At 39.8% G+C, this 25,796-nt stretch overlaps 2 protein-coding genes across 4 annotated transcripts in view; one reads left to right on the plus strand and one right to left on the minus strand.

Moving 5' to 3' along the window:
- TSHR (thyroid stimulating hormone receptor) overlaps positions 1–824 on the minus strand; it is a gene marked incomplete at both ends in the record, with an annotated part of 61,232 nt that extends 60,408 nt beyond the window's left edge. For all 3 annotated transcript variants that reach the window (XM_080345572.1, XM_080345571.1, XM_080345570.1), the window contains one exon: positions 655–824. In XM_080345572.1, the coding sequence (XP_080201698.1) occupies positions 655–824 (170 nt within the window). The remainder of the gene's footprint in view (positions 1–654) is intronic.
- A 7,195-nt stretch (positions 825–8,019) lies between these two features.
- Positions 8,020–25,796, plus strand: part of CEP128 (centrosomal protein 128) — a gene marked incomplete at its 3' end in the record, with an annotated part of 122,417 nt that continues 104,640 nt past the window's right edge. Inside the window, exons 1-7 of the mRNA XM_080344806.1 lie at positions 8,020–8,126; positions 12,764–12,923; positions 14,294–14,380; positions 16,549–16,675; positions 17,599–17,720; positions 20,202–20,293; positions 21,001–21,073. Coding sequence (XP_080200932.1) covers positions 12,777–12,923; positions 14,294–14,380; positions 16,549–16,675; positions 17,599–17,720; positions 20,202–20,293; positions 21,001–21,073 — 648 coding nt within the window. The 5' untranslated portion in view covers positions 8,020–8,126; positions 12,764–12,776. The remainder of the gene's footprint in view (positions 8,127–12,763; positions 12,924–14,293; positions 14,381–16,548; positions 16,676–17,598; positions 17,721–20,201; positions 20,294–21,000; positions 21,074–25,796) is intronic.

Raw genomic sequence — 25,796 nt, forward strand, 5'->3', positions numbered from 1 at the left:
ACAAGATATTCTACATTGCCTGTAATGATACTAACCACTTAGGTTTAGGTACTTGAATAGCTCTGTCTCTTTGGCAAGCTCCAAATTTGCTGCTTTATCCCATATCCACACTTTTGTTAATCTGAAGTACTTAGTCTCCCAGACAGTATATTGAGATTCTCAGTTCCCATGATTCTTTTTGTCAGGCTTTGACAAAGAAGCTGAAAGTGCACAGAAGCTTTCATGGAGCTGTTTGTGTGATGGTACCTCTAATTGCTATTCTTTTTTTTTTTTTTAAACAGAAAACTGTGTTTGATCTATCCTTCCCCTCACCATCTAGGCACATGCCACACAGAATCCAGCCTTCCACTCTATTTTCAAACAAACGGCCAAGAAACTCATTTTCCCATATCCTACCTAGAACTTTTAAGGTACAATAATCTCTTCACATCTGTAAGGTCTGAGAGTCACAGTCACTTTTCCTATGTCTCCCCGACACACACACAATCCGAACACTGTATGCTGTATTGCCCTGCTGTGCTGTATTCCCCACTCTTCCCCTCACCACTTCCCTCCCTCATGTCCCAGGGCATTAGCTCAGAGCATGTCCTGCTTGCAGAATATGAATACTTAAAACCAGCTAGTGTCTGCCCTAAACCACCCCTATGTACTCACAGGGTCTGGGTGTCCTCCGGAAGGTTGGGAATGAAGTGGATGTCCCTGCAAGTGATTTTGTGGTCATCCCAGTCAGAACACTCGCAGAAGGCTGAAGGGCACCTCTCTGTGCCCTGGCTGCACAGCACCAGCACCAGCAGCAACTGGAAAGCTACTGGGAGGCACAGCATCTTTTGCTCTGCCCGTCGCTTCTCCGGGGGGAAAAGAGAGGAGGCACCAGAGCTGCAGGGGCAGACGACACTGCCCCGCCGGGAGAAGCTGCTCGGGAAAGGCAGCACCTTTGCTGGACAACGCCACCTCCTCCCTAAGTGCGGACAAAAAAGGTCTCAGCAAACCCTGCACGCCCTCTCCTCCGGGTACACTCCCTCTCCTCGCCCCGGCCCCCGCGCCCACCTCTCCCGCCATCCCTCCCTGCCTCACCCCGCCCCACAAGGACCTGCCCTCCTGCTCCTCCGCACCCCTCCCGCGGGGACCCCCGGGCCTGTTCCCGGCAGCTCACTGGGGCAGCGCCGCCCGGGACCCCGCCACCGGAGCAGCGCCGCTCCCCGCGCTCCCGTCCTCAGCCGGCGGGTCCCAGCGCAGCCGTGGGGCGCCGGGGCCACCTGCCGAGGGCGGCCGGGGCTGCGCGGCGCGAGCGGTCCCCCAACCCAGCCCAGCCCAGGCCAGCCGGGGCGGGCGGCCAGGCCAGAGCTGCCAGGTACGGGACGAGCCCGCCGAGCCGTTGTCAAACGCGGCGGCGTGACGTCTTACCCCCAAGATTTCTTCTAGTTTCTTTGCAGAATGGAGGAGGGAGGGGACTGTGCAAGCGCACTACTAACTCACGTGTAAAAGCAGTGAAGTTAAAATAGATCTATACACCGGGTAAAAATTCACTAACTGCAAAGGCAATACGCGCTAAACGTAAAAGCAGCTTAAAATAGCACTGAAAATTCAAAAAGTTGATTTTGAAAATCACATGATAAAAGAGAGCAAAATGAAGTGGAGAGAGTAACATTCTCCACATTAACAGAAAAAAAACAAAAACCAAAATCCTTTCACCAAAGAAAAAAATGGAGAAAAAAAAAATTAACCTTGAGAGAAATGAGGTGAAATAATTGTCACTTGAAGTAGCAACCTACTCTGGTCTATGTTAGGGACATAGGTTTAGAATGGATATAGGACAGAGGTTCCTGCACTGTAGCAGTCCTATCTGTGCCTGATAGACATACTAAAAGCTGACAAAATCTGGTTAATACTAATTTGATTCTGGGTTTCTTCATAAACAAGAGATGGTTTCTCTAAAAGCAAATGTTTAAAAGTAGTGCGAGAAAAAAAAAAAGAGAGATATTATAGTTTAATTCAAGGAGGCAGTAAAAAAAGGTCTTTAATACTTTGCCTCAATTACTTTAACTTTTTTTTTTTTTTCCAACCAAATGCCAGTGTTTTCTCCTTCATGTAGTTTTTGTGCATGCGTAGGTACACAACAAGAAAAATATCAACAAAACGTCAACAAAAATAAAACACAATCTTCTTGGATAAATAGGTCCCCTCCAGATAATCAGAATTACCAAAAAGTTAAGAGTACAACACATCAGATGTTATTTTGATATAATGCTTTAAAAGTAATTTAAGTCAGTTCATTAGTATGTGTTTCCTAAATATAATTAATGCCCTCAACATATCTTTTTAAGGTGAGAAAATAATACTGTGCCCATAAAGAAATACAGTATAAATCCTGATCTTGCTTATGTTAGTGTTTAGATCTTGTGTGAGGAATCCCATCAGACACATTTATCCTGTTTAGGATAGGAGTAACCTTAGGGGGGGTCCCAGTGAGGGGACAAGCTGAAGCACCCACCACAGAGTGCCCTAGACAACTTCACACTGTACTGCATGGAATTCTGTTGGGAACGCTGGCTGTCCCATGCCCCACTCAGTCATGTCCTTGCACACTGCTCATACCTGTAACTCACCCTGCCTGCAGCCCTAAGAGCCACCATCCACCACCACTTTTTGGTGTCCATACCAAACTGACTCCATAAAAATGAAGCCACAGGCAGATCACTGAATGTCAAGGCCAGTGAACAAGGGATCAGTACACTCCACTGCGGCACAAGCAAGGGAAAAGGTGTGACTCTGCGTTGTCAAGTCAGACATGCAGCTCTGTAACTGTTCACATCTTTGGTCAGTGCTGATCGAGACTCCAGTACAGTGTCAACCAGCCCAAGCTGCTGGAGGCTGCTTCACTGCTCCCAGTGTGTTCAGGCTTGCTGTCTCTCTGTGGTGGGATTACGCTCTCTACCAGCCAAGGGCTAATGACACATTTCATGAAGAAGAAAGCCAGAAGCTAGTACAGGTTGGAAGGGTGGAAGCACATCTATTTCTAGGCTGCTAACCCTTCCCGTCCTGTCCAACCCGATGCTGTCCCCAGTGGAAGACAGTCATACTGCATCCTATGTGGCACAGTAATTCAAGGTCAGCAAGTGCAATATTACCACAGTTGCTACAATCTGCAAAACAGCCTACTGGTTAGTCTATCCTCTCATTGTTGTCCAAGATATCCAGGGTAATATTGCCTGGCATTCACAAGGCGTGGCCTGTTTTAGTGACCATAGATAAGACACACATTCTCATCCGTCCATCATATCAGTTGTGGGATACAATTGTATCATTTCATAATACTCCAAAGTCTTACTAATCTCTGAGGACAACTCATAAGAATGGGGGCTAAGGTTGTGGTGCAAGCTCAGGGTTCCTTATTGTGTGCTCCATATAATTCCTCTGATCCTTCCCAGATCTGCAAACAATACCTCAGTGCTCACCCATCCTGCATGGAGGCACTTGCCAGGATCTTCAGGACTTGACTCCTTATTTTCTCTCATGCTGTTGTGGTTTCCATGATTTATACTGATGCAGCCACATGGTCATTATTTTAAAAATGAAATGCAGTTACATCAGAGACCAAACAAAACTAAAAGGTTACTGGAGTTAGGCTTGCCATGGGTCCTTTACCCCAAGAGAGTAATCAACCACTTAATGAACTTCATGCATGTCCTGATTTTGTTTAAAACGAGACCAACTCTCTTTTAGTGAATCTTCCTTTCAGTTATGTTCTTATAAATAACTGCATCTTTCTGAAATTGGATGCATGTTTTTCAGTGTTTGCTCTGGAGCTGTTAATGGCTGATATTTACAGTTTTACTGAGCTAACGGTAGGAATGGTATGCAGAAAAGGCCCAGGTTTATCCTTATTGCTATGTCAGCCAAGCTCACTGATAAATTTTGTATGTACCATAACGAGAGGGGTGTACTCACAGGGAGGAGCAGACAGAACAGGTGACCAAAACTGACCAACTAAGTATTCCATGCCATCCACTCACACACTATATAAAACTGGGAGATCACAAGGATCTCACTCTCTTCGTCCATGGCTGGCATCTGAAGAGGATGCTGCCTGTTCTGCCTGTGATCCTGATCCTGGTTCTAGCCTGTGCATCCCCGAATCAAGTTCCTGTCTACTGCTTCCTATTGTCATTGACACTCTTTGCCACCCTTAAGGCCTGTGTCCTCAGGCTTCGTATATATTTATTTTTATATATAGTAGTGTAATGTCTCATTATATTTTTTTTTAAAAAGCAATGAACTTTCTTAAGTGTATGAGTCAAGGGCACAATAGCAGTAATCAAGCAGCAGTAGCCTTAAATACTAAGATCATGCTGGGCTCTCTAAATGAAAGCACTGTTAAGTGATTGTCCCAACATAGCACTTCAGATAACAGAATGCTGGGATATGTATATTTCTTATTTAATATAACAAAATTAAAGATAATTACAGAAATATGAAGATACTTGCTAAAAGAGGTAGACAAGGGAGTTACCTTGCATGCCTCATGGTGCATCATTAAGGACTCCAAACTGCAAGCGGCATACCTAGTAAATAAGGCTTCAGGAAGCGCATGAGAAAGGCAGCATTGTTAACACTAGGATAAGGTCAGTTATTAAAACCAAGAAATCATCCTTCAAAAACTTAATGTCTTGTTTTAGGGTAGAACAAAAAGTTTTCTTTCAAATGCTAGAAAGCTAAGTGTAAAATACAGCAAAAGAAGGTTAAAAGCAGTTGAGGAACAACTTGTAAAAAACAAAAAGTATTAATCCCTTTTGAAATACAACAGACCAAAGAATGCTGCCAGAGTCTATAGGACTGGTAGATTAATTAGCATGTAAAAGGTGCATGTAGAGGAGATAAAGCCATAACTCAGAACTGAATGACCTTTTGTTTCTATGCTTACTGTGAAAGAGCTCAGAGAGATTCTCAGATGAATATTTCTCTATGGACAGAGAAATCCAATGTGAGAAAAATAACCAGTGAAAATCTTATTTACTTGGTGATTGAAATAACAGAACTAGTGACCGTGGTGTACTTCTCAACTCCCTTTTTGTACCAGAAGACTAATTAATATTATGCTAATATTTAATGGTGATTCTAAGGAAAACAAAGGAACTTCAGAGCCAGAGAATACAGATTACAGAATCCAGAGCACAGAATGACAGAAGCCAGAATAAAAAATACTCTTTAAACTCTGACAACTGTAGTGGCTACACTAGCAGAAACTATGATACAGAATAAAATCAGTGGATGCATGTATACATAAGATCTTTGGAGGAAGAATTAAAACAGCTTTTTTTTTTGAAAGGCAGACATTATATATTTGGGAAATCTTCTGAAACTGTCAACAGAACTTTAGATACAGTTTACTTAAATTTTCAACCAGCCTTTAGCACAGCCTTCAGCAAAGGCCCTTAAATTATGCAGCCATAGAGTAGAAAGAAAGCACTTTTCCACACACCCAGAAGCAAACTTCCAGAAATCATTGCCAGGAGGCTGGAGAGGTAGACAGGATTATACAAATTTAAGGGCTACAGGCCTGTAAACAGATACCAAAGGATACCATCTCTTACAAATGTCCTCTGACATGAACAATGTGGATGCTGGAGGAAACTACAGAGAGGGTTAGATCACAGAAAGTAAGCAGGTTCATGTGCTCTTTTCAAACAGCATCTCCTGCTGTCACTGTTGAATACAGTATTCTGGGCCAAATGGACCAGCAGGGCATTTTTCATGTTTCTGTCTGGACATGGTGTCAAGTACATGCACACAAATCTTAGCTTTCTCCCTACTCTAAAGAAAAGTGCAACAAAAAACCCCTGGTGCATCCATTTAGTCTGGTAATCAACAAGCACAGGTACCAGAAACAGACTTTGCTGAGCTGACAGTTCATCACACAGATAAATTAGCAACCCTTGTGAACAATCCTATCACACTTACCTGTTCCCTCTCTCATTCCTTGAATTTTGAAAAGAACAGAGGACACCAGAAGTTTGCACTAATTATGTTGTGCAAAAGCCACAGTGAGCTTCAAGCAGTTTGCTGCCTTAATCAGCTGAGACTGAAAACATTGCTGCTTTCTTTTCTGGTGAGACTGGTGGGATCTCGATGGTTTGGATGTTTTTCTGCACATATATGCACAGTCTAGGACTCTTGGCATACATGCCTACTTACATGTTTTCTGTGACAGTCATTGGCATTTCGCTTTTTATACCAAGCCTCAACTTCATGAGGATGGGAAAACTATGTGTTAGTCAGTGACATAAGCCTCATTTCATATGCATATGTGAAAGAGTTGCGATGTTTGTGGTAATGTTGCAGCTCACAATACAGGTGTGTGCAAAAATAGCTGAAGCACTGGAAGCATCTGCTCTCTTCTGTTACATTAGACCAATATATACATAGATGGCAAGTGCTGTTTGCTGACTGGCTACTTTCACAATCGATACATGTACGGTTAGCATGGTCTTTAAGACCAGTGGTTGTAACTGGTTTGGCAGTCTCAGGCGTTGGCATCAGCTTCCACTGGAACATTGTGTTGATGAAAAGAATCTGCTCGTGGGTGAATTTTGGGAGTCTATGCCCACTGCCAGGTGCAAAACTGACAGGAGAGGAAATCCCTCAGAAAGCTCAGGAAGATTCATGGCCTGTCTTGCAGAGACCACCATAAGCAGCCTTATGAGATGCAGCTGAGCAGAAGCCCTGACTCTTACCCTGCGTTTAGACCTGCTAGCACAACCTGACCATGCTGCGGTTTGCAGAGGGAAGGCCAGAGCAATGGTTGTGCACTGGGAGCCACGGAAGATTTATTTCTTCACTAATTATTCACTAATGCTTCAGCTCACAGTGACGTAAATTATATAATTACATTCCTGTTCTCTGCCTCACCTGCCTTCAGCTTGGATGAGGATAATGCCTCTTGAACATGATCACAAACCAAAGACATAGCAGCAGGGGCCAGCAGCCATTGCCTGGGCTTTTGGTGGATTCTGCCAGTGTGGGGGGCCTGGCTCTATTCTGAGGTGTGTTGCATGAGAGACTGTGGGTGAGTGAAACAGTCCTGTGGGACAGGCCAAAGGTGGGCAGTATGGATTGTCAGCCATGCCTTATTACTGTGCTCAAAGGCCAATGGTCACTCCCTGGAGTGGCTCTCAGAGGCAATTCAGACGTATCTGCCTTAAAAAAACCACAACAGTTCATTGGGCTTGAATGCTCATCTACAGGTGGTCTGCAGTCAAATATTCCAGTAATTTTAGGACTCCTGCAAGTTCTGCCCAAGTTACAGAAGCCCAGGTGCTGTTTCCCATTATCACTCCCAGCACCTTTCATTCCTTTGTCTATTCAAGGCCAGTGTAGGAGTCTGTAATACTTGGTTGTTTTTACTGCACATAAGGGCAGCAGGTACAACATTTGTGAAAAGGGAGACGCCTGGCTTTATAGAAACAAGAAAAAGTCGAGGGATAGGAATGGAGATAGAAATAGCTGCTTTAAGCAGCTCACAGGCTCCTTTTTCCCAGCCCATGAGGCAGGTGTCCCGTTTCCTCACAGGCAGAACAGACACACCTATTTTGCCAGGGCAACAGCTGTTGTTGCCGCTCTTCAAGTTTATTTGGCTGTAGTGTTTGTAAACGCTAATGTGTGTTTTGTAAAGTTTTACCGCTTCAAAAACTTCCATAAACACCAGCGTATGAGTCCGACCTGCCACTGCCACTGCCACCGCCACCGCCACCGCCACCCACGCCCCACTCCCCCCTCCGCAGGGCCAACGGCTTCCCCGGAGGCGGGGCCTGGCCTGCCGTTACCGCTTCTGCGGGGGCGCGCGGCTCGGCTACGCCGGCGTCGCCGCCGCAAGGCCTCTTGGGAGTTGAAGTCCTTCACGTTGTCTTTCCCACGCAGGCTTGCCACTAGTGGACTACCCATCCCACAGTGCATTGCAGAGCGGAGGCGGGGCTGGCGCCCGGAAGGCGGCTCCGGCAGCTGGTGGCAGGGCGGCTAGTTCAAGTTGCCATAGCGGCGAGGCGAGTCGGCGTGTGGCGCTGCGGGCCGTGCCCGGGGAAGGGGTCGGCTTCGCCTCTGGAGGTGTGACGTCCTCCGGCGGCTGCTGTGCGGTGGGTCCTGGAGAACGGGAAGGGCAGAGTCGGGGGCTGCGGCCAGGGGGGCGTGCGGGAAGGGGCGCGTGCGGGAAGGGGCGCGTGCGGGAAGGGGCGCGTGCGGGAAGGGGCGCGTGCGGGAAGGGGCGCGTGCGGGAAGGGGCGCGCCGCCGCTCGGGGCCGGCTGGGTGCGGAGGGCCGCGGGAGGGCGGGCGCTCGGGTGAACGGCGCTGGGCGGCACAGGGCGCGGCGGCCGCGGGGTTACTCAGGAGCCGCGGCGGCAGCTGGCGGGGCCCGGTCGTCGGCGTTCACGGAGCCGTTCTGGGGTTGTCCCGCAGCCCTCGGGGCTTTCACGGTCCGGTCCGGGGCAAAGTCGCGGACGCCTTCGGAGAAGAGGTCGGGTGTTAGTGAAGTTCGGTACATGCACGGCGGGAGGAGAACTTGCAGAGGGCTGTAGTTGAGCTAACTTACTGTGAACGGTACGGAGGAACCGTTTTCTGTGTCGTGGTAGCGGAGAGTGTGGGGAACATGGTGTCATAAGGTGACAATATACATTGTGTACCGGTGCCTGAAGGCGTGATGTTGAAATGTCACCATGTTGGGTCACCTTCCTAGCTTTTTGAGAACTTCTGGCTCATTTGAAAGCGCTGAAGGAAGGGGGCTTTCGGGTGTCCTATGGTCCCTTTATGGATTTTTTTTTTTTTTTTTAATGCTTATTCTTTATTATAAGACTTCAGACATCCCTTATGTGCTGTTAGTTACCTAGTGATAGATTAGTCTGTGCATAGCTAAACAAATATAAACACTTGAGAAGTAATCAGGTTGTGTATCCTGAGTTCATCTCTTGTTTACTTGAGGTGAAGAACTTTCTGTTGAGACTGTCAGCTGTACTTCATGTTTGTTTTATCCTGCAGATGTCTTAACAAGAGTGTCCTCAGTGAAACCGAAGTGCCCTGTTTACTACAGGAGAGTATTGATATTTTTCCTCAGTGCAAGAGACGTTATAATCTGTTTAGGTAGACTAAAAACTGGTAAAAGACAAATGATTCTCTCTCTCAAGTAGGTTGTATGATCATGTGCTGAAATCAGTCTAGCATTTTTGAAGAAGTGGTAATAGGCTTTTTAAAAAAAATCATAGGCAACTGTGCATATAGAATATTTGTACAAATTTCTTATTTATGATATTATTTTTAATCTAAAATGAAACTTCTTTAATTCCTTTAAAAATGAGGATGTTGCTTTGTATGCAACAGAACTTCTTCAACTTAAAAGCACTTATGGTTCCTCTTAGGTTGCTCGTCAGAACAAAGAGGAATACTACTTAACTATAAATAGACAGCTTTCTTCAGATAAAATGTCCTGCTGTGTCTAGCATTTTCTTTTATGTTTACCTTGTTTACTAGGCTTTCTTCAGTGCTTTGGCCAGTAAGTATCTTAATGAGTCTATTTTTGGACAGCTGAAAACAAACTCATTAGTCTTTTCTACTGTAGATGTTTATTTCCCTTTTGTTTTCCCCAGTGTCAAAGCTTTTCAGTAGTTAGGACTCTTACAGTTGAGAGGCTTCTCAGAAGGATGCTTTCAGCAGATAAGTGAATGGCTGATTTTCGTTAATTTCTATTAGTGCCTCTCTTCTGATATTAAAAGTTCCTGTACTTGTCTAACCGGATGTGTTTGTAGGGCCATGTTAGAGGCTCACTCTCAGGAGAGCTTGAGAAATTTTAAAATATTTAGTTACCATCAACTGAGATGCAGTAACTAACCTTTGGAATTCTGCTGGCCTATACCATTTTACTTGGAAATGAGATAAAACGCTGTCTATAATTTGAATGTTCTTACATGTTTTATTGTTCTTAACTTCTTTGTCTAATCAAGTATTCTTAAAAATTCATCTTTCACTAATGTGAAACTGATAATGTTGTAAGTGATGTTACTTTTGTGCTCTCAGCTTCTAGAAAGAAAGGTGACATGATGGAATTAAGAGTTAAGCCTAATCTTTCACTTGAAGCTGTTTGAGTTGCAGACAAACTATATGAATTGCATCATGTAAGGTTAGTTTTCTAATTCTCATGGAATAGTTCCGTGCAGTATTCTATGCACAGGGTAAATCCAATGTATGCTTTTCTGCCCAGATTGGAAAGAAAAGAGAATTTGCTTCCTGTGAAACTGTGAATGGAGTTCTGAAGAATCTAAGTTGCCAAAACGACCTTTGGTGTGACTTTGTAGTTGAGATAATATCACAGTATCACAGTATGATTGGGATTGGAAGGGACCTCAAAAGATCATCTAGTCCAATCCCCCTGCTGGAGCAGGAACGCCTAGATGAGGTCGCACAGGAACATGTCCAGGTGGGTTTTGAATATCTCCAGAGAAGAAGACTCCACAACCTCCCTGGGCAGCCTGTTCCAGTGCTCTGTCACCCTCACTGAGAAGTTTTTTCTCAAATTTAAGTGGAACCTCTTGTGTGCCAGCTTGATTCCATTACCTCTTGTTCTCTCATTGTTTGCCACCGAGAAGAGCCTGGCTCCATCCTCATGGCACTCACCCTTTATATATTTATAAACATTAATGAGGTCACCCCTCAGTCTCCTCTTCTCCAAACTAAAGAGACCCAGCTCCCTCAGCCTTTCTTCATAAGGGAGGTGCTCCACTCCCTTAATCATCTTTGTTGCCCTAATAATATATGACAGATACAGACCATCAACCATTTGCTATGATCATTACAATTAAATGTGTTGTGACTGTAAGAATGAAAACTGTCAAGGAAAATATGCTGCTACATAGGTCCATGAGTAGATGAAGACTAAATTTGTGTGGATTAATGTCTCAGGGTTGAGTTTCTGATCCCTAATAAGGCTGATCTTGTGCTCAATTCTTAGTATGTCTCCTCATTACTTGGTGTCTTAGATACTCTCACAAAATGCTTTGAAACTGAAAATGTTTGTTAAGCTTGGAGGAAATGGATCACTGAATCAATTGCTTATTGTGTTTGGAGCGATTATGCTGCTTGCCATGTTTGGTAAGGTTGAAAAGAGATGGTTTAGCTCAAAGCACTGACACTGCAGTTACAGAAGGAATTCAAAATTACTCTAGAACTGGTGATGCAAAATGTGTTTGAGAGAAGTCTCATTTCATGCTCATCGGTGATACCTCTGGTCTTTGTGCTAGAATATGGATCTTGCTAATGTCTGTATGAGGTTCTAGTAAAGATCAAGGTGAAAAACTATAGCTTGATGCAGGACAGATGAAGTGGGGGTTGTGTGTTTGTGGTTTTTCTCTCCTCAATTATGGTAAAAATGAATATTACTCCATGATGTTATTTCTACTGGTGTTTTATTTCTTTTTCTCTGTCTTTGAAAATATCATATATTTCCTGTTTCCCACTGCTCAGTGTTTATGCTTTCTCAGCCCCATTTAGACTTCATTACAGCTGGCTAGAATGAGGGGCGCTGGAGCATTGATTTCTGATACTGGCAATAAAAATGTGCTCTAGTGAGATAAAGGGAGGGAAGATGAAATAAATTAATCACTTCAGAAAAAGTAAGGAATATTAGTGTACCTAAGCACAGACTAAGTTTATCCACTCTCATTTCATGTTTGAGAGGTTTCTATCCAAGTCTGGGGGGCAAAAATTTACAGCCTTTTAAAAATGAAATGTAAGGCTCTGGATAAACATCAAGTCGCCTCTCTATAAAATACAATATAGGAATTGAATCTCATCCATTATTTGTTTGGGAAATTTCAGCTCTAATAGCCATAAGAATGGCACCTTTACTGTGGCATTTTATGTTTACTGCAGGACCAAAGGGAGCTTGAGGGTTGTCCAATCTATTTCCTCTTTTCCAAAGTTGGCTCAGACTGTCTTTCCCAACAATGGCTGTTAACACAGATCTTAGGATGGTGATTCTGTGACTTTCAGGCAAACTGCTGCAGTGCATAATAGCTTAAGAAAAAATTTCTTTCATTTAACCTACCTTTTGATAGTTACAATTTTAATCAGTTACTGTGTGACTTTACCAGTCATAGCTGTCTTTAGCTTTTACTAATTTATTTTTCCCATGTCTGATGATTGCTGTCATATTTTCCCCTCATCTACCTTGCCGTTCTTAAGACTCAGCAGTCCACATTCTTTCCTTACAAGCTGTTATCTCTTCTGCCTCAAATAATTATTGAATTCTATTTAAGTGAATTGTCCCAGCATCAACATAGTAATCTGGGTTATGTTGAATTAATGTTGGATTAAAAAAAAAATCACAATGTACAAAACTACCCTTATTTTTACATCTTGTGTGGTGTTAGCTTTTTCTTTCTAGAACATGACTTTGCTGATGTTCAACTTGAAATACTAAAGCTCTTGAATAGCCTTTTTTTTTCACCCCTCTTTCTCTTATAAACTTCTGTTTTCACTACTGTATTTGTCCAGTTGGACAAATATTGTCAGCTGCAAACTTATAAAACTGAGGTGAACAAACATTATAACTGAGTAGCAGCTGGAAGATCTGCTTCAAGAGTACATCCTGCTGACCTGAACCAGAAAGGCTGATGTTAGGTGCAGTCTGAGTTCATAGAGTTGCTTTGGGAATACCGTGCAAGTCAGAGACTGTTCCGTTGCAATCAGGATTTAACATTCATTACTTTATCTGTTCTTCTTGCCTAGGTTTCAAGTAGTAATGACAGATTCATCCAGCGATTCAGACAACTTTCTTAGGGGTCGAATAGGAAGGCGGCCGCCTTTGCGAGCGTCCCACAACAGAACTCGGAACTATGGTGCTGAAGAAGTTACAGAGAAGATCCATACTTTAGCAAGCACTTTACAGGTTGCTTACAAAATAAATTTTTAAAGTATTTACAAAGTCTGCATTTCTGCAACATAGAATTTTCATTTCTGAAGTTGTGGAAAATACTGTACTGCTGGGAAATGGGGCTTTCTGTGCAAAGCAAAAAGGCTTTGGAAAATGGATCATATTGCTTTTGAGCTGAAAGTATGTGGTTTGTTAGACTTTTATACAGCTGTTACTTCAGACAGCAATAGAATGTTGCTTGAAGTGATGTGTTTGGTAAACTGTTTGTAAAGTTAGCAAACTGAATCATGCCAAATGAACTTCATCAGGTTCTCACAAGAGGCATTAAATTTTGTCCAGAAAGTTCCAGCCCCATCTTTGTTCTCTTGTACTGTGTAAAATTTCCTAATTAATGATAAATATATAGTCAGTTAAAATGTTTTCTAGATCTGAGACAACACAGTGAAAAACAGTATTTGTAAACTTGTAAGAGATCCATCTCTGAGCAGGAAAAAGTGTTTGCCTAATTCCTGCTTCTTCAGTGGAGGAAATATCTGAATCTGTTTTGCAATTAGAAAGAGACATTTAGCTATCTTGACACCATTTATTGCTCGAGAAGTCATTCCAATTTTTCTCTAGGTGACAGTTCTGAATACCTAGAGTGAGCTTATGTATTATCACTTGTGTTGAAGTATTGTTTGGCTGTCGATATTTTTTTCTTATTTCTTTTTAATATGTGAGAAGAGAAAAATCTATATAGAATGTTGAATTTACATTTCAAAACTTCTTAGTTGGAAAATAATCATCAAGCTAGAAAAGAGATGAATTATTAAGAATGTCATCTGACTGTTTTTTTTAAAAGGGACTCTTTGGTATTGTCCTTTTTCTGTCTAACCTCTCTCTTGCTACTTTGCTGAAATTCTGATTTTAAGTTAATTGCGTTTTGTGGACTGCTTTTCAGCAGATCTACTGTCTGATGCAGCTCTTAATCTGATCAGGGAGTGTTCACGTGGAGACCTTATGCAGGAACCTTACCTAATGTAGCTGATCTTAAAAAAATTTTATTTGTCAGTTCTGTTTTATAGACAGGTAATGTTAAGTTCCTTTGAATTTAAAGTTTTTCTACAGAGTAGCTGAAATGTATAAAACTTTTATTTGAAACCAGGACCTTACTGTTGTACCATAAATTATAGTATTTTGTGTGTTTTTTCTCTCTCCCTCTTCTATAGCCATACTATATGTCTTCAGATTCTTGTTACTTGAATAGAATTTTGAATGCTCAGATGCTTTAAAAAGCACTCGTGTTATCAGTTTACTCTTATAAAACAAGAATGATAAAGACAACAGTAATGTTTGATTAAAGGAGGTTTCTGTTTTGACTTACCTTCCTCAAACTTTTTTTAAAGGATACCAACAGGAATCTAAGACATGTTGACCATTTGCTAGGACAATACAGAGAATACAACAAGGAACAAACTGAAGCAATAGCAACGGTGAGCAACTTCCAGTTTATCTTAACTTATATCTTTTCTGCTAATAGCATTCATGGCTAAAAACTTGTTATAATAGTAATGGATAGAATAGATCTAGAGTTAAGTAGATGTAAACAAACTTTTCATATTATATAATGTTATATAATGAAACTCTGGCAGGTTTTATAGCTTTATGACTTCTCTGGTTTAAAAGTACCAAATAGATCGTTATGCTATGATACTATGCCAAGCACAAGGTGCTTTTGATTATGGCTCAAGTGGAGGAGAAATCTAGAGACTCTGACCATCTCCTGCATGAGCTTTAAATAAGGGAGTAAAACTAGTCCTATTAGTAAAGACAGCATGTTTCTCTGAGTTCTTGTTTCCTTTCTGAAGCAGAAGTTTCCACCTACATAGAATAGATGTTGTATGAATTTGGTATGTGGGAAGAAGCAGCCGGGATCAGCAGGCAGTGAATCTGTTTTCCTTCTATAATAAATATTTAGGAAAAACTTGAATAAATTTCTCATTCGGATGGTGACGTGGTGGGCTTTTTTTCGCAATAATAGTTGGCCAAGTGTTTCTACCATGTTAGACAAGATTGTTTATCTAAGAATATTTTGCTCCAAATGGGATATGTATTTAGGTTTTGTCAGTTATGCAGAATATTGTAATGTCTGACTCTTGACTTCTTTGTGATCTTTCTCTGAAAGAGTTTCTGCAGACCATTGTATAGCATATTTCCATTTATGAATTTGTGACTGTTGGGCTGCTGAGGAGCTATTTTCCGTTCTAATTTATACATTAGTCTCACTGTTCCACTTCGAGGTGTACAGTGTCTGCCAGTTAATCAGTGCAAAACTTGATATGTAACTCAATTTTTAAATAATATTTGGCCATTGTTCTGTTCTAAAGAAACAGACTGAATCAATAAGGTTATTAGTTGTGGATGCTGTCATGGTTCTTTGTTTAAAGAAATAAAAAGAATAAAATCTAGCTGTCTGGTTTTGTGTAGAAATGATGTAAATGAGTCCTGTTAAGTTAAAGCATGCCAACTGAGCATCTGTAGCTTAATTCAGAGTTTTTATTGCCCTATTAAAGATGCAAGATAAGTCTTTGAGAGGCAAGCTAGATTTGAAAATTGAGTTATTGCTGTTTGTTCTTTGATCCTCTGGCTTTTTTTTTTTTCTCCTCGAAGTTTTAGCTTTTTGAATACAAACCCAATCTTTTGTTACAGAAATGCGTTGTTATATCTTATTCCCCTCAAGCAGCCCCTGTCTTTTTGAGAAAGCATTAGAAAATCCTTAAGGTTTTGGTTTGAGAGTTTCTTAATTATAATGAAGTTGTTTTAATAATACCATATAACAAAAACATAATACTTGAAAAAGAACCTAAACAAGCATTGAAAGACTCAGAAAAGATTTAAAGTAGTGGTTTTTACTTTGGGAAAAAAGTGCCACCTAGAGAGAGATCCGGCACAGTGCGTATAATTCTGCAAGAATAAAGCAGCAATTTAACCATTGTGTACAAATCTCTCTTAGGGAGAGGAGAGGTGAACCTTCAGAAATTGATGTTTTGTGGATTGTCAAATAAAGGTGTGACAAAAGCAAGTAGTTAAGAATCACAGTTAACAAATGCGATCTTAAAAAATAAGATGCGAGTTTGAAAAAATGAGGAACTTAAATAAGTATAAATAAGCAGTATAGTTAGTTCTGAACTCCTAAGTTCAGAATGGCTGCTGTTTTCTGGAAGCATGGCTACTAAAAGTAGGGCTTGATGTAAAACTGCTTAGTGAAATTTGATAGCCATATGTCAGACTGATTCCAGGTAGGGCTGTTAGAAAAATTCCAATTAAAAAAGTTAATTTGAATTTGTTTTCTGGATTTTTGCAGGGCTGTTATTGAGCACTGCTGGCAAGTAGGTCTTATTTTGTTTGTGACATACCTGTCTTTTGAGTTTTCCAGGTGTGTTGCACCACTCTTTTAAGAAACTTGATATTTGAAGCTGCTGATGTTTGAAACATGTTTTGCTATACTTACGGGAATATGACATGCAATATATTGTAGGAAAGCTTGGCTTAAATATAATTTTGATTCCCTTACTGACTTTTTTTGAAAAATAATACTTTACTTTCATTTTTTAAAAATCAACCTATGCTCGTATTTCAGTAAACTGTAATTTCTCTGCAGTTAAAAGAAACACTGGAACAGTCTATAGGTCAATTAAGGAGCCAACGATTAACCCGAAACTCTGGAATGAGAAGTGCTTCTCTCTCAAGCTTATACCCTAGTGATATGGATGGAGAAGGAATGTCAGGTAACATATTTAAGGTGCTTGAGTATACTTAAATTATGTCATGTAACTATTGTATGGAAAAAGGAAATTGAAAATTCATCATTTATTACTTCAAATAAATTCAGTTTAGGAATTTGGGAGACCTGCCTTAAGTGATACAGTTGTTTATTTGGTAAATTCTTGCAGCTTTCTGTTACGTAGTCTTTTCTGCTGATATCCTGAGAGATCTAAATGAAACATTGGTTCTTTCAGTAGAGAAAATTTCTTGTCCACTGTGTGAGTTGTAGGTACGTACAAGTTAAAGCTGAATCTAAAAGATATTGGAGCCTCTGGAGGTTGCTTCACAGCAAAAAGGATAGTTAAATTTTAAATGCATAAGATTATGGATGTGTGGATGAAATTATGTAGGGCTCAGTGCAAAAGGAAAAACTGAACCAATGTATAACCTGCAGAAAAGTATTTTTTTTCTTTTATGTCAGTCTGAAAATTCGTTCTATTTCAGGGAATAGTGTATTTGGGAGGAGTATTCCTTCTATAAGTAGCAGTTAATGTATTTTAGTACAAACCTCTGAACCTTCCATTTTTCAAATGTAAAAGCTGTCAGTTACTGTAGTTTGAAGATATAATAGATCTGGATGGAGGAAAAGCTGTTGCTTTGGCAAGCAAAATTTGAGAAAAAAGCTTGAAGGAAAAGGGAAATATCTTTCTTACCAATCACATACTTGTAATGCAGAAATATTTAAATTGAAGAAGAATCCTGGAAAGAGCTAAACAAGAAGTGTAAACATGCATATGATGTAACTTTAGTAGTTGTTTTGTCTGTAGTGTAGCCTATAAGGATATTGGCAAGATGAAACACAATGCTTTTGGTGACCAAAGTGAAAAATTTATTGTACAGAGTTTTGTCATCCTGCTTATTTTTTTTTATGTCTTATTTTATGAAGGAAACCACCGCTTCGTGCCTACTTCTCCTTTCAGGGATTATGGAGACTCCCAGGGCAATAAACATCGAAGGTCTAGATCTGCAAACGTTCGATTTGTCAATGAGGCAGATAATTTGGACCAGGTACAGAGCACTAATGCAAGTTGCTTCCGCAAATAGGCAACATGTTGTCGCCAGGCTCTTTGCTTTTACATTGAATTAGGTCATTCTGATGATGCAGCTGAGAATGTGTCAGCTATGAAGTGTCCTTTCAGTGTTACGTGCCATTCTTCGTTAGGCAGTCACCTGTATATGTCAGTGTTGTACAAATCTGTCATTCTATAGAAAAATATGCAGATGCTAGTGATATCAAAAGGCATTTATGAAAATAATCTCTGTATTTTTTAGGCCATGTATGAGAAAGAAAAAATAATATCTGAATATGTGATTAACATTCACATGCTGAAATGCAGTGTGATTATAAAGGCGATTCTTTTGCTTGAGTTAATGGCACAGGATCTTAGTGCTTTTGCTGCTTACCTCACTGTAGGCTGGACTGATTCTTTTTTTTTTTTTTTTTTTTGAGCTAGTTAGCTCTCCATGTTAATTTTGGGTCTGACCTGTGAGTGGGATAATTTGAACCCATACTTCAGGCAGATGGTGCGAGGAGAGGATATGTATGGCACTGGTAATTTTCATACCCCTTGACTTGGGCTTACTTGCAGACTTTTCAGAAAACATAAATTAATTAATGGATATGTTTATAGGCCTTCTGTATCCTACAGATAGAGAGGAGATTTCAGTACCCGTTTTTGCTCTTTCAGGCAGAGTGCTGAGACCTTCTTTAGTGAATCCCTCTGTATGGACTAATTTGTCCAGGAGAAATGTATTATGACTAATATTAAAGCAGCTGACTGTAACACATTCATGTTGACTTTATTGAATCAGTCTCAGCTTCCAAATAATTAGTTTTAAACTTACCCACAATACATTTTCCCATTTGACTTTTTGGGAAGTCTGAGTGCCACAGAAATGTCTAGACTTCTATTTAACTCTGTTTTATTGTCCTTCATTCGTTCCACCCCCAAGATTCATGTGAAATGTAATCCTAGGAAGAAAATAATGTTTTATGGAAATCTTTCTTCCTAAGCTTCCAAAAAGCTCAGAACTATTTTAGACTACTCCTAAATATTCTATAAATAACTTAGAAATTTCATTTAAGGTAGTTCCTGCAATGCATACAAAATGTCTAGCTCATATTAATTAAGTATGTAAGCAAATAGCTTTTTTCTTGTTTTGATGATAACTGCTGGTTTATTCCTTATTCTTGCTTTTCAGTGAGTGAATATGGATTTACTTCATCATTAACTATTTTGTAAGAGAAGTGTAGTGCTTTGAGGAATGATGAACTAGAAGTAGTCATTGATCATGACCATAGCTAGAAACTGGGGCAGAGATAAAGCAATATTGCTTAACTAAAGCTGTGGCTTTTTCTTCTTTCTGTAACTGCAGTCCCTTTATTCCCATTTTGGCTGCTTCTAGCTGAAGTGATTTTCTAGGTGGATGAGCTTTTAGCACATTTGAGTCTCTCTCCTTCTTAGGCTGATACATTCTGAAAATATGCTGTGTTTTTTCGAAGTCTGTTGAATCAGGCTGAGATTTCTGGTTAGTCACACAGGCGAGATGGTCATGCCTCTATCTGAATGTTGAGGGCAGTCAGCTGGGCTGTGGAAGTTCCAGGTTTAAGTCTTGGGCACAGAACAAGGGGATATTATAAACTAGGGTTTTTCATAATGATGGTCCTGGCTACTGAGCTGTTGACACCAGTAGGCTGGATTTGGATGGATTAATTGTTGCTTTTTATCACATGAGGGATGGAGTGATTTATTACTTTATTTGCTCCCTTAAATACTTTGACTATAAGTTGGGGACCTGCTGAATGGGGGAAATGGGAGGTTTTACAGAGGAAAATAGATATGTGTGTTGTGGGTTTTTTTTGTGGTGTGTTTTTTTGTTGCTGTTGTTTTTGTTTTTGTTTTTTTTAATTTACCACCCCAAACTCTGGAAAAAAGCATTCTATTAGAGTATGTGAAGCCTTGGGCAAGATAAGATACCTTTCTTCAGTAATCCCTGAATACATCATAGTGTTCTTCTTGGTCACTTTCAATTTCATATGCCATCTTTTTATAGTAATATATAGATATACATATAGCTGGGCAGAACTTTGTTTCACTTTACTAGCATTTATTAGCAGGAAGTGTATCTCTCTCGACTTTATCTGTTCACATCTTTCAATTTGCTTTGCATTAGGTTAGAAAGGTTATCCAGTGTGAGGTAACTGAAATGATCCACCTTTGAACCACAGAGAAAAAAAAAAAGTTGGAAAACTTGATTTAGTAAACAATGTATTGAAAATTAAACTTCAATGAGCAAGGCTTGGTTGAAATAGAAGCATGCAAGCCTCATCTACACATCCAGGCTCATCTGCGATTCATGGAATTTTGTAATTTTTGTAGGTTATTTTTATCTGTTTTATTTTATGAAGTATGTATATATGTATCTTTGGAATATCACAGAAAAACAGGTTCCGAAGCCTCCGCTTAATTTGTGTACTTTAATTCACAGCTGCACTCTTTCCACCAGTCTCTTCGAGATCTCAGTAGTGAACAAGCTCGCCTAGGAGATGACATCAGTCGGGAGCTTTCAAGAAGAAACCGGTATAAACAGAATATAAGTCTATGTGAAGAATAGTGTGGAAAATAATTGCTGTGCTTTTAAATAATTCTTAAACTACTTTGTTCTTTTGTATTTAAAAAAAATTGGAAAGCATGGTAGATTGCACAACATGTAGATGAGAGCAGTATTATAAACTGCTTGTTTGATGTCATCTTGTGCAGTATTTATAAATGTAAATAACACCCATCAATTCTGATTTATATAGTATATGTGACTTTCCCCTCCTTTTTTCATATATGGACAAAATGACAAGGAACTTGGGAATTTCTTTTACTACAACTTTTCTACTTATTTCTTCTTGATACTGGAGTCTCTTGAGGACAAGCTCTCATGGAGGCCATAATGCTTTTTTAAAGTATGTACTGTCTTCAAATATGATGCTTTGTCTAATAGCAATAACAGCAATTAGTACAGTTCAAAAGGACTATGTAGATGTGTTCATAATTTTGTAATTGTTGACCTGATACCTACCCTTTCAAACTAGATGTTCCATTATTTTCACTTGAGGAATGGAAATGCTTTTTATCATGAATTTTCCACTTGAGGCTGATCTCTAATTGTTCTAGGAATTTAGAGGATGTAGAACAAATGGAAGTAGCAAAAAAGATTCTTGCTGCTTAAAATCATCACAGTTGATACTTAATTTTTGCACAGTAGAATATTGTCTTACTGGTATTTTTCTTTGAAGGACTGATGCTGAATTAAGGAGGACTCTAGGAGAATCGTCTGAAAAACTCACTGAGTCCCAAAGGCAAGAATCGGTGAGTGTGACTGACATGAAAAGATGATTTATATTTAATATTCTAAGCAGGATGTGGACTTGTAGTTTAATGTGTATGTTGATAATCAGTACCACTTATTAGTAGGTATATCTGAACATGATCTTGTCTAGGCTACTATAGGCTGTTAAAATGTTACCCTTCCATAATGAAATCAGCAAGACAAGTTTTGTGTTTCAAGTACTTTTTTGAAGTAAAAGTGTTTTACAAGTGTGTGTAGTGAATTTTGGTTTCAAAACTCATGGTCTTGGGGAAAGCTGCGTTTTAACTTTAAACATTGGTTTGAACACTATCACACTTGAAGATACCTTTTGAAAGATACGAGCTTTCCCATGTTATGATGATGATGAATATTGTTTCCTCTTCCCCCCCGCCGCCACTGTCCTTTACAATTCTAATCATCTGTGCGGCATAATGGGAGGAGTCTCTTTGGGCTGCACTCTTCTCTGAAGGCTTTGTGACAAACTTAACAAAGGAGGCAGGACAGCCATGACAGTCCCTTCTTTTTTGCCTCCTGTATCTGCTGGAGGCAGACTAACTGCATGCTGTATCACCTAAATATGAAAGAGATCTGCTGCTGAGATGGAAGTCAAACAGTACATTGCTGTAGGAACAAGAGAAGTTGAGAATCTCCCCAGTACTTAGGTGGTGACAATACTGTAGGTTCTTGATGCATAAGACTTGAGTGTATGCTTTATTTAAGTATTAATGTGGTATCAGAAGCCAGTGTTGTTTGTCCTTATTTTCACATAGGTGTGATTCATCTTGCCCTAAAGTTGCATGAATTGGTACTAAATGCTCTGTAAAGAGCTTTAGAGAAGTTTGTTGCTGATCATAATGTTGTTGGTACGGGCCACTTGTTGGCACCAGGACTTAACAGTTGTACTGGTGTAAGTTCCTGACTCTAGATGAAGTTGGACAGGGATTCAAGAGACTATAATCTATCAGTACCAGTTACATACTTCATATGAAAGAAACCATCATTGGAGTAAGACTTGCCTTGTCAACCTTCCGAGAAAAATATAACAGACTGTCTTTGTTAGAATGTTAACTCTGCTTTTCCCTGATAACTTGGTAGGATAAAATAACTTTCTATGGTAATGAATTCTTGATACTTCCAAAACTCAGGGTTTTTCTTCTTCTGGCCTACTTCTCAGTATCTTTTTTTCTCTTTCATGTACCAGGAAATTAGCAAACTCAATAAGTTTTAACCAAGATGGTCCTCAAGAAAGTAGCTGCTATGGCTGGCTACATTACAGTTGTTTAACGTCTTTAAATGAGAGAAACAAGCCTTCCTCCTCAGTCCTCTGGAAGGATGGCAGACACTTTTTTTCAATAATGAAAGAAGTAACTAGCTCTTTGTGACCTACTATAGTAGGATTTCAAGATTTGAAATTAAATGTTACAACTTTTGACCTGAGAGAAGCAAAAATGAGAGATGTGAAGTATAACAAGGAAGCCTTCTGTAGTTTATTAATGGTAAGGAGAATACCAGAAGAGTAAGTCTCTTAGTTGGGAGGGAACATTATCATCCAAAAAGCTATGAAAGCTGAAGTGTTTAATGACATTGTTTTAGTGAAGACACAAACACTGCAGTAAGCTGCAGTGAGACGATTTTCATGTGTAGAACTAGAAAGATTGAAGCTGGAGTGTACTCCTCATTTCTGCATATCATTAGGAAGAACGTTGACCAAATGGAGAGACGACTGGAAAGAGGAGAGGAAAAAACGAAAAAGGGGAAAAACAAAAAAAGACCACTCATTCAAAGACTTCCTTGAAAAGTTGAGAAAATTGCTGGGATTTGATTTGCAGGAGGAGTATGTAGTTAGGAAAGACCTAACCATATATGATGAATGGTCACAAAGCGAATGTTCAGTGGACAATGTTAGAATAGAAAGGCATCTAATGATAATTCTGCCCAATACTAGTGTAATCACTTGTGACTTGGTAGCTTCATCGTCTGGAATTGATTTATGTACTTTCTGTACTTAATAATCCCTCTGTGGATTTTTTTTTTTTTTTCTCCTGGAACTTGTCCAGTGTTTGTTTTAACTCACATACCCTTATCATCTTACTTGTCATATAGCAAGAAGTTTTTCAGATAGAGTACATATTGAGAGAGGAGCTGCCACTTTTGTGGTGGTGTAGTTTTTTTTGGTTGTTTTGTCTCTATGTTTGGGATGTTTTGGTTGGTATGTTTTTTTTTGTTGTTGTTGTTGGCTGCTTTGTGCTTTCTTTGTTTGTTTTGATGGGGGTTTTTTGTTTGTTTATTTTTAATCTAGCTGCTTTTTCATCCCTAATTTTCATGTCTTTATCACTTTACTTTGGAGTGTTTGTTTATCACCTCCAAGATTGCCATCCTTTTATTTGTATTTGACTGTAGGATTCTTGGTGTTAGATTGTCAACTTGAAATCTTGACAATTTGACAGGATGAGTTCATGGTAGAACTCATGGTTTTCAGTTCAGTATCCTTAAGTCTTCATTTCTGTAGGCACACATATCTAAATTCTCACAGCTGTACTGTTTGGTATTGTTTGAAAATTGCTTGTATGTGGATGTGTAGTGATAAAGATCTACTCACTATAGGTGTTCTGAGTCACTAGTTCAGATTTTATTTTTATTAGAGGTTATGATTCTTAGGGTCTTTTCGATGCTGAATCGGAAAACTTTTTTAAGAGCCACACAACACAATCAATGCACATTAATTTTACCCTTAAAGGGAGGATTTTCCACCCCAGTACAAAAACCAGAGGGCATCTGAGGTGGTGACACAGGCATAGCTGGATGCCTGTTTAAAATCAAGCACTCTCCAAGGCCTTGTACTTGAGAATCCAGGTGCAGTTTTGGTATAAAGACTGCAGATTCTACGACTCTATATCAAAATCTCCTATCTTGTCTACACATATTGCGAGATTCATCTTTTCTTGAAAAGAGTTCAGATGTTTGCTAGAGTAATGTCCACACAGACCTATAAATAATTGAGACAATATTTATTTACTTCACAGTTATATAAGGTACCCCTCTTGGATATTTTGCTGTAATCTCCTGGTACAGAAGCACATCCCAAATAGCACAGGAAGCTGATCATTATGCATAAAAAGCAACTGAATTGAAGCAGAGGTTTGTTCAACTTAGATGGTTAATTGAGATGCTGCCATTAGAAGGTTAGTGTAGGCTGTGTCTGTTGAAAAAGATGACAATGTCAAGTGAAATGGCTCTCGCATGGGGTTAATGTGGTTACGGTATCCCCGAGAGCCAGGATTATTGTCAGAGAAGGAACTGTCCCTCGGAAGATCTGATGCAGGGATTTTTGGCACTCCACAGGCGACTTGTAAAGTGGGTATCACACATTATCATTTGCCATGAGGGAAAAATTTAACAATATTTAAAGTGACAATGTGAAAGAAGTTTGCTGTTTTTATAATTTTAATACTTCTGTTTCAAGTCTGCATCGCTGATGAAGCAGGTCATAACAAGAAAGGCAACAAAAATCTGTTGAAATAGATTTCAGTTAGTAGAACTTGTGTACTAGAAAAAACAGTGGAAAGCTGAAAAACAGGAGAGAAATTCATGAAACAGGATGCTGTTTTTTGTAGATGAAGCATCCAGCATCTTCCAAGAGATTATATTTAGCTGCATGACTAAAATGTCACCTTGGTTTTTAAACTGGACATTCTGTTCTTTGTGCTTAATTGGTGACAGGGGAACTTTTTGATAGCCTAATCTATTTTCATAGGTTTTGCGGCTACCTGAAAGCCTGATGCAGAGACACAGCTCTTAATATCACAATTATCATTCAGGTAGTCTGTGTTGCTAAAAATGCATCTTTGAAATCACATTCTAATATGTTGTGAATGCAATAATTTAGTACTAGCATTTCATGTCATTATGTGGAACCTCCATGTTCTTTTTGCTCTTCTTCAGTGCATCACTTGTCTACACTAAGGCTTTTGATAAGATTGAGAGGACAAGACACATACTCTTGTGGTAGAAATGTTGTCCTGAATCAGAGTCATTTGGGACAAAAGAAGAGAAGTGAGTTTTGGAGTTTCTTCTACATGTACTAATTAATGAGTTAACACTGAAGTGCTTCTAATTTTTTTTTATCCCTATTGTTATGTGTCACAGGCTCTGTGGCAAACTAAGGTAGGTCAGAGAGGCTACAAAAACAGGGAGCGTAATTCTTGTGGGAGCTAATGTCTACAGCACTGTAGACTGAGTAGATTGTTATATTGGGGGAACTACATTTTTAACTGCTGCATTATCAGCTTTGTGGAGCAAATAAGCCAAAATATTCCAGAAGAAAACCAAACAAAACCCATACAGTTATTTGTTATAAACAAGGGTCCTGTGCATGGCTTTTAATCTGTGAAATACTCACCTTTTAACAGTTACCAAAACTAACTTAGATTTGGCATCCCTACTGGAGAAAAACGTTAAACCTCTTAGAATAATGTTTGTTTTCTAAAAGAGAGTTGCACAAAAATAAAGCAGCTTCTTAGAAGACTGTTGGAGAATGAAGATGGTAGAATCATAGAATAGTTTGTGTTGGAAGGGGCCTTTAAAGGTCATCTAGTCCAACGCCCCTGCAATGAGCAGGGACATCTACAAATAGATCAGGTTGCTCAGAGCCCCATCCAGCCTGGCCTTGAATGTTTCCAGGGATGGGGCATCTACCACCTCTCTGGGCAACATGTTCCAGTG

The sequence above is a fragment of the Nesoenas mayeri genome (assembly GCF_963082525.1).
Source record: "Nesoenas mayeri genome assembly, chromosome: 5".
NCBI lineage: Eukaryota > Metazoa > Chordata > Aves > Columbiformes > Columbidae > Nesoenas > Nesoenas mayeri.